The sequence below is a fragment of the Canis aureus genome, chromosome 12, assembly GCF_053574225.1.
Source record: "Canis aureus isolate CA01 chromosome 12, VMU_Caureus_v.1.0, whole genome shotgun sequence".
NCBI lineage: Eukaryota > Metazoa > Chordata > Mammalia > Carnivora > Canidae > Canis > Canis aureus.
Window position 1 is genome coordinate 59,076,157 of NC_135622.1, and position 9,592 is coordinate 59,085,748.

General features: G+C 41.1%; 1 protein-coding gene across 8 annotated transcripts in view; it reads left to right on the plus strand.

Annotated features, from left to right (window-relative positions):
* The window catches only part of KIDINS220 (kinase D interacting substrate 220), a 104,173-nt gene that overhangs the window by 92,141 nt on the left and 2,440 nt on the right, over nt 1-9,592 (plus strand). For 5 of the 8 annotated variants that reach the window (XM_077844218.1, XM_077844220.1, XM_077844224.1 and 2 more), the window contains 2 exons: nt 1,390-1,446; nt 2,344-2,821. In XM_077844218.1, the coding sequence (XP_077700344.1) occupies nt 1,390-1,440 (51 nt within the window). In that variant the 3' untranslated portion in view covers nt 1,441-1,446; nt 2,344-2,821. Of the gene's footprint in view, nt 1-1,389; nt 1,447-2,343; nt 2,822-9,592 lie in introns of those variants that run through there. The other 3 variants (XR_013349838.1, XM_077844219.1, XM_077844221.1) reach the window with 1 other exon arrangement.

Sequence of the window (9,592 nt, forward strand, 5' to 3'; positions counted from 1 at the left end):
TCGATTTAATTATTGTATGAGCATTATGGAAAAGTTTTCTTTCTCCTACTGCTACAGAAATTGACAAGCCAGATGGCTTATTGAGTCACACCATCATTCCTTTGAATCTGTGTGTCTATGTGTGCGTGTATGTGTATCTATTTATACTATATAGCTCAGTCTGATCCTCACATATACAAAACTCTGCTTTAAGCTGGGTAGAAAATGATAGGAAAGAAAATTGGTGCTTTAATCTTGCTAATCTTACTTCAATTGTGTATCACTTAAGAGTTTTACCGTATTTTATAAGCCATTTTACTTTCACCATAAGCCACAGATAGTTCTGTTCATTGAACAGAACATTAAGCCCAGTCACTCACCTTGGACATGTGGAGGGTACATATGATTATGGCCCTCCTTCAGGGGATCCTGGAAATGGGAGGAGCTATTGACATCTCTCAATTGATAAACAGTTTTCACAATGCTGAACATGTGAGGTCAGCCCTCAAATTCTGGGAAATTTAAGCATTTGTATCTGAACCAGCATTTCCAAAATTGATGGGAAAATCTGTTTTGTGTTTTATTTTATGTGAGTTTTAGATAGCAGTCAATAATTTTAATTGCCTAGCCAAGTAATTTTAGAAATTTACTTGTTAAAATCCTCAACTTGAGAACTCTTTAGATGATTTGCATGTTGTAGTGCTGCAGTAAAATACATTTGTAATCATTTTTTTCCTTACAAATACTAACCATTATAAAATGCTGTTTGAATGAAATTAAATTCTTTATTCTTCCAGCTAAAATACTAAACTTAAAAAGCTTTTTACAACTACATAATTTTTGGTTACACCAGGAATTCTCAGCCTATTTAGAAGTATCCCAGAGTTTAAAAATCCTTGAATTCCTGGCTCACTCTTGAGTAAATCAACACAACTACCCTGAGAAAAGGGAACTAGGAGTCACTGTCCCTACACTTTGTGGATGAGTGACATTGAGGGAAAAGCAGGTAAAAGGGAAGGTGTGATGAAATTAACTTTGGCAAGCACTTGAGACTGAACATCTAGGCTCCCTTATTGCCCACCTGCCTTTCTAGATTTGTGCTGACACTTGACAGAAGGGAAGAAGCAGGCGGGGAAACTTTCTTGCTTGGGGATACAGGTGAGGGCTGGCTAGTTGAAACGATTGCGTTTTTAATTTCCAGGCGGTGGTGCCCCCTATCCTTCCTACCCCATAATTTCAAGCATAGGCCATAATAAAATTAATTGAAAAATAGAAATTTAACAGTGAGCCCACACTGGATGGTCTTTTAATGGTTCAGCACTTCAGAAAGGTTGAGAATCCTTGGTTGAGAATGATTAAGTAGAAAGAGAAGTTAAAATCTTACATAATTTTAAACCCTTTCATGTCTAGGAAGAAAATGCGGCCCTTGAGATAGATACATCTTCAGAGGATCCATTTTAAACTAAGGTATGTAAAAAATGAGTTTTCACACTCAACTAGGTTTTAAGCCAGCTGTTGGACACAATTCTCGCCACCTAGAGAATTTATATGCTTACTACTTAAAGAAAAACAGAATTAAGTAAGAAACATCCAAAACCATCGCTGGAAATGAACCAGTCACCTACACGGCCAAAGCTTTGTAAGTAAAATTACTAGTAAAGCACAGCCTTGGTTTACACTATCCTGAGTCTGCTGTGCCAGGTCCCTGTGGTGGCTGAAAGGCTTCACTAACGTGCCCTTACTCAACTCGGAACAGAGAACTGCTTGAATGGGGCTTGGGTGGCTTATGTGGTTAGCTCCATCCTGAATTTCCAGGTACAGTGCGGCATTAAGAAAATAAAGGATTCATAAGCATATAAAAAGGGTCCTGGAGAAGGAAGAGCAATTATGTCCAGGACTCTTTGAAAAGTCCATAAACAGTCAACGATTTATCTCACTGGAGTGAAGACCAAAGTTGGCAGAAACGTGTTACACAATACTGTGTGATAAAGACGGTGTGATTGTTTTCGAGCACAGAGTATTCTGATGTGCCTGTGGAGTGTAATCAGCAGTCATTTGTTTACAGAGAACACACATCAGTCCTGAATTTTCTGAGGCTGAATATGGTTTTTGTAGTGCTATTTACACCAGTGATAGACATCAGGAGCCCTTTCTTAGTTTTCCAAGATTTAACAAAATGTGAAATGATAAACTGAATTATTAAAACTTAAATAAATGATATTTTACTTTTAAAAAATATAGAATTATATGCTCCATATTCAAATTAAGAAGCTGTTTGAAATAATCAGGATCGTCTTGATTACACACTATCATTTTCTAATTTTAACATATATTTTATACTTATTTACCTTGTTTTCTTTCAAGGCAACAAGGGCTCTAGATCTTAGTACCCTGCCCGTAGACCATTTCTCGTGACAATTCGGTTAGCTTCTCACGGTCGGCTTCCTCACCAAACCTAAGGGGGTAAAGAAGATACTACCTACCACTCAGTAATCCTGCTACGCAGTCGCTGCAGAAGAGATTTGTTCACCTCTACCAGTTTTCATTGTTCCTAATAGCTGTAAAACTTAGTTTTAATGAAGTTTTCCGCTTATGAAATTCTAGATAAAAGCCCAAATGTATAGCAAAAAGCATGTAAATGAACTCGACATAACCTGACATTTCGTATCTTCTAGCATCTTCTTGGTCAAATAGCTAATACAAAGTTAGATTGTTATTTTCAAAATTATAGCTCCTGGCACTTGCACGTCTTTAGTTGATTCTGAGAATTCATACACTATGTATTGTTACAGTTAATGCACATTAAACTCCTTGTATTTAAAAAAAAACTCTTTCTTTCTGAGCTCTTTGTGCTTTTCTTCCTCTGCCTTTAACCTCACTTCTTTTTGCTCTTTTTTTTGTCTTAAGTGTTTTGTTTTTTTTTTACCTCATATATTCATCCTATTTTACTATAAAGCGTTCCTTAGAGCAGAACAACAGGACAGTACCTCAAGACGGCTTTTAGACTAAATCTGGGATTTCAGATAGCCAGTGGACATCCACTCAGTCCTTATCCAGTGAGTGAATAAAGGTTACGGTAAACCTGGAGGACCTGCCCACAAATCCTACAATGTGTCTTAAAAATGCAGAGTTGGAAAGCCTTAACATGGTGGCTTTGTGCTATATAGTGCCCTACGGGCCCCAGGGCTCCCCATCACCTTGTACCTGCTCTGCTTGCTGTCTGGGCCCTGTCCACTGTCCTGTTTGTGGCCATGGGGGTCTGTCATACACCTGGCTTTGTCAAGAACTCTTGGGGAGGAGGACCCACAGCCCACCCCGAGGAGCCCCACCACTTAAAAGAGTGCCAGGGCTGTGGGTTCCACGTGGGTGTGTTTGTAATCCTCATGCCCTTTAAGCCCTTGGGTTAGTACTTTGTGGAGGTGCCCATCTCAGCAGTTAATGTAATTGTGGAGTCAAATCAAAATGCTTCACCATAAATCCATCTTACTTTAGGGGGTTGAAAATAAATAACCTGGCATGAGCATGATTTCTCAGAGTCCCCGGAGGATAAATCATTATAATGAGAACATTTAATACCAGGGCCATCTCAGAGAACCTGGTACGTAGGTTTACTCTATAGCTCAGTCTTTCAGCCTTTTAGTAGCATTATTATTCTCACTGAGCACCCCTCATTGCTCTCTGCCATTTCTGTCTCTCACGTTGCTCACTCTCAGTTTGAGCAAGACTGAGCATGTTATTTGGGGATTCTATACTGACTATTACAGATGAGTGGGCCAGTGCATGTTGTTTGAGAATTTCTGGATAAGGTAGGCTAACAACCCCCTGATCTCATTGACTTAATACAGTTAAAGTTTATTTCTTGTTCCTGTGACAGTTCACTGTCCTCTAAGTTGACATAAAGACTCGGGGACCCATGCTCCTCCATCTGTGGCTTCACCAGTCTCCAAGGCTTCCGAGTCCTCTGGGCCATCTCCTGCAGTGCGTGGACACAGAGGGAAGCAGAGAGGGTGGAGGACCGCACACAGTCCAGTGCACACGGTCCAGGACTGGAGGTGGTGTACACCCCTGCCAGGGGCCTCCCTGAGTCATGACGCAGCACCAGGCTGCAGGGGAGGCTGGGATGCTGGGTGAACTGCATGCCCTGCAGGGGAGGCTGGGATGCTGGGTGAACTGCATGCCTTGCAGGGGAGGCTGGGATGTGAGGTGAACCGCATGCCCTGCAGGGGAGGCTGGGATGTGAAGAGAAGCGCTTGCCCTGAAGGAAGAGCAAACGTTTTAGTGAGCATGTAGGAGCCTTTCCTACTTAGATACTTGACGTGAATGATCTGTGGCAGATGAAATGTTGCGGCTCATTTTGTTTTCAACTTTAATAGTTCCTTCTTTTTGTGGACATTTCTATTAAATTTTCCTTTGTATGCAGTTTTTCCTTCTGGTAGGGAAGTCCATTAAAATCATAACACCTAACCTAGAAGAAGGCTTTTAGGGCAGGTTGGTTTTCAATAAGCCGGTTCCTTCTGGACAATGGAGAAACCTAACAGATTTCTGACAGGGACCGATTGCAGGGAGATCTAAGCAGCGTGAGGAATGGGAAAAGAATGAAGTTTCACAACTCCTGTAGAGTGCTCTTCTCTCCAAAGACTCTCAGTCCAGAATCCATTCTCTGCAATCTCTTGCTCCTAGAACAGGGCCCACAGTGACTCTCTGAGTTGCTTTTCCCATGGTGAGAGATGGCTCCATGTGCTGCTGGGGGGGGACTGCTGCTTCCCAGAGAAGCTAAGCCCCCTGCTAGCGACCATCCCTGTCCCGGAAATAGTGCTCCCGCCCTCAGAAGTCAGTGGGAAATTAGACTTCAGGTCCACAGTTTTGTTTTCAAATGAACTCTTCAGCAATCTGCTCTATTGACCACTTGAAAGTTTATTCCTAGCAGTATTTTGTGGGTTCAAAGATGCACGTTTTGTCACATCTTGACTTTTCCGAAATGTCTTGACAACCGACATCATTCATGGCAGCATTTTCCCTTAATGTTTCCAAGGATATAGCCTACAGTCGATGGAGGCCTGTTAGGGTTGATAAAGCACGATATGACTTCACTATACGGCATGGTCACACTGGATTGCACCTTTAGCCAGAGCAATGAGCTAGTGATGATGTGTATCTAACTGACCTCCAAAAATCAACATCTTGTGCTGAATATTTGTGTCCTCCATTATTACTCATCCTGTATTCATTTTGGATATTTAAAATATTGTTAGGCATTTATTGTAATAAAAATAGCTTACATTTATTGAACACACATGCACCTGACAATATTCTAAGAATTCTACATGTATTAATCAATTTAATCTTCACAATAACTTCATGAAGTAATTACTATTATTCTCAATTTGCAAACGAGAAACTGAGTGACAGAGAGGTTAAGTGATTTCCCAAGGTCACACAGTTACTAAGTGGTGAAGCCATGAATCAAGCCCGGGCAGTGTGTCTCCAGAATGCCCCCTCTTCGTGCTACATTTACCTTTATTGTTCTTTAGCTCATTAGGGCTACATATTCTGGGCTCATTCTTACATATTCTGAGATAGATTTTAATTTTAGCTTTATTTGCTGTATCATCATTGTCTCTTTGTTTTAAAATAGAATTCGGGGTCTCTCAAAAAGCTGTTTTGTTTTAGAAAAATAAAGACCTAAAAAAAAATCTATAGCCATGTAAATAACGTTTATAGAGAAAAAATTGTTTAACATCAAACATCTTTGTTCTAATTATTTTGGAACAATGTTGGATTTTTGGTTAAAAATTTATTGACTTTTTTTAAAAAGGTCTTATTATTATTATTCATGGATTAGACCATTACATTAAAGTTTGCACATTATGTTGAAAATATTGATTTTATTTGCAGACTTGTTGTTATATGGCTTTCATACACTTGTTCTTCTTTATGTCTATTATCAACATACTATGTTAGATTATAATCCTAAATACCACTATATGTGTTTTTAATTTAAATCCTATTATTGACCAGAATTAATGCTTAATAAATGTTAAGAGATAAGTAATATATGTCTATTTAAAAATCATTACTGCAGTAGAGTTTTTTTTGTTTTGTTTTGTTTTTGTTTTTGTTTTTTAATTAAGTGACTCTGGTTACTGCCTCCTAAGAAGATAAGAAAGGAAAATAGGCAAAGCTGGACTCTTTGTATTTCAAAACAACTAGTCACAATGGCAAGAAGTTAATAGATAAATCAATAATAGTGGGTAGGCAGTGCATTGAGATGGTGGTCAGGGGACAGCCCAGCTTTATATAATTGTCTGCCTAATAATGTGAGTGCTTACTTGAGCCAGATACTGTTGTAAGTAGTTCACATGGGCTAACATTACATTCTAACCCACCGATAAAGTAGATCCTGTTATCATCTCTACCTTATGGATGCAGAGACTGCAATGCAGGAAGTTGTAACTTTTGCATAAATTTACGTGCATTATATATTTATAACTGTTCCCTAAAACGCTGGCGTTAATAGTATTATCTTTGTTTTTGAGAAAACTGAAGATTACAGGGTTGGAGGCCCATCCCATCCCCGATGCCCCACCCCCAGGATCATCCAGCAAGTAAACAGAACAAAAGCACCAACCTGAGTTTTCTGCCTCCAGATTTCCTGATTTTCCCATGAAACACCACATTGCCTACCTCTCTTACCCCAGTATGCCTCCCTGGGCGCTGCACGGGTCTGCAGTGCTTCCGTTTTCCATATTCCCTTGTCAGAGAAAATGTTAGTGGAGAGCAATAAACCCATCCGAGTCCTCACACTCAGCTGAATGATTCTCAGGTTTCCCATAGAAGCTCTCACATGCTGCCTCGGTGCTGTTCCCTGGAACTCAGCAGCTTTGATGCCTGGCAGTGAAGGAGTCCATCAGGTCATCCCACACCTGCAAATCCTCGAGTATCTCAGAATGAGTCCCTGTCTGGCTACTTTGTCCTCATTGACAGGATCTCCTGAACTGAACTCTATTCATTTGGTATAAATGACCAAGTTGAAATGTCGAAACTGGTTGTGTGTGTGTGCGCGCTTGCATGTGTATGCAATGTGTGTGTATTAAAATTTCACCTTGGGTACCTGGGTGGCTCCGTAGGTTAAGCATCTGCCTTTGTCTCGGGTCATGATCCCAGGGTCCTGGGATCGAGTCCTGTGCTGGGCTCCCTGCTCAGCTGGGAGTCTCTTTCTCCCTTTCCCTCTACACCTCCCTTCTTGCTTGCTTGCTTTAAATCAATCAATCAATCAATCAATCAATCAATCTTTTTTGAAAAAATAAAATTTCACCTTGCCAGATAGCTGCTTTGAGCCCGTCACTGAATTAGGGGTTGGCTGGCCAATCCATCACTGGTGAAGGAACCCAGAACTGAGTGGCGGGGCTTGAGTGATAGGCCTGGCAGAGAACAGGGAAGGCCAGGTCGCAGCGTGTGGGCTCCAGCCAGACTCAGCCTTAGCGTTAGGTCAAGAATTAGCGGCTCACCCTGGACCCGCTCACCCATCAGGACCCCTCTTGCAGGTGGTCCCTTATCACTGGAAACAAGGTGATCTTCCCTCCAGGACCTGGAGGCACTATTCAAACTTCAAAGCAGCCACTGAATCTTCCAGAAGTATCCCCTTGTGCCTCCCTGGAGGATGGGGGATGGGGCTGAAAGTTTCACGCTTCTAATCGTGGCTTGGTCTTTGTGGTGAAGGGCTGCATCCTGAAGCCATCCAGGAACTCACTAAGAGTCATCTAAGGCAAGTTATGCCTCCGCCCCAGGAAATTCCAGGGGATTCAGGAGCTCTGTCAGGAACCTGGGTCAAAGATCAAATATATACATATATTTTATTATATATATATATATATTTTTTTTTCTTATTGTGCCACAATAATAAAGCAAATATCAATGTAACCACAGCAAGGTTAAGAAATAGAAACTGCCAATATCTTAGGCACCTTGTGTGTGTCTCTTCTGGAAGTACCCCAAAAGTACCATTCCCTTGCTTGAACTATCCTCTCCTTGCTTAGCTTTATGACATTACCACTTGTGTCTCTCTCCTGGAACAATTTTGCCTGCTTTTGATCTCATACAAATAATATCACTCATAGTATTTATGTATGTGATTTGCTTATGTGTGACTATTTTGATCTCATATAAATAAAATCATACTTTGTATTTACCCTTGACGTGCCCTTTTCATTGAACACTGAGATTTAGCCATACTGCTGTACATAGTTATGAGTCGTTAATCGTCATTCAAAATAGTATTCTATGACATAAATATTTGTAACTTCCCTATTTACCTTATTGGATATTGGGTTGTTTCTAATTTTTATCACAGTGTTTGTACAAATGTGTTTCACATGTCTCCTGGTATACAGGTGCAAGAGTTTGGGCTTTTTATGTACAAATTTCTGGGTTTGAGTTATTTCTAGAAGAAACATGCATTTTTGTAATCAGGAGAATAGTGCAAACAGAAGAGACTCTCCTAGGTTTATTAGATCTCTGAACCTCCCTGGGGTACATCTGTGTCTAGAGTGCTGTGACCATCATGAAATCTTAACAAAGGTATCTGGAGCTGGGAGCAAGTGTCAACAGTGAGTGACAGCACAAGAAATTGCTGTTTGGAAACAGACCAAAATTGGGACCTTTCATTTTGGAATGATGTAAGGAAAAAAATAACTGTGACCCAAGGCATTGGCCTTGCAATGGGTATGGCCAGGAAATCGTGTATGTGCACAGAAAGCCCCAGAACTCCAGACCTCCCCTTCCTCCAGCACCGACGGGACACCACCTGGATGTGGGCAGTCATCTCCTGTCCTGGTCTAACACTGACCTCAAAACTGTTCCCCCAAACCAACTCTCCCTTCTGTGTTTTTGTCCTGGTCATTGGTGCCATAATGATGTCCTTACTCAGGCTCAGAAAGCGAGTTATCTTTGCCTCCTGTCTCTCCCATCCTCTCGTCCCATCTATAACCAAACTCTTAGCTGTCCTCTGTAATGTCTCTCCAGAATTGTCCCTTTAGGGTGTCTTCACCTTGAAACTAGCCCCCACAGTCACTTGCCTTCTACTTCTTCCCTTCTTCATTGACTGCACACAAATATTGACAGAGCTCCCAAATCACGGTGTTCATCATTTCCTGCTGAACAGTGGTGATGCCTCTCTGGCCACGCCAGGTATCCAATTATAGTGACCTTCCAGGGATGCTCAAGACTCTTCAAATAAGTTATGGCCCCAATTTACTCCTGTGCAAATTGATTTCTAAGGTAAAGTTGCCCTCTTACCTAGATTTTCCTGAGTATTACAAAGATCTTCAGAAAACTAAATTCACAGAGGATCCTTATTTTGTGGGTTTATCCTCACTTCATCCATGCTCAGGTGTGTGCTCTTCTCTTCCTCATGTGCTCGGTGCTGTATGTTCTTGGCACAATATCCTATTGAAATGCAGTTGTCTGGGATTTCCCTTAAAGCTTGCTTAGAAACTTTTCACAAGCCCAGGGAGTGTTATTTGTGCCCTTATGCATGCAGCCACCACACATGCAAGGTATGGGGACGAGAGTCAAACTGGAACTTGGTGTGTAGCGAGTAAACAGAATTTTTTGC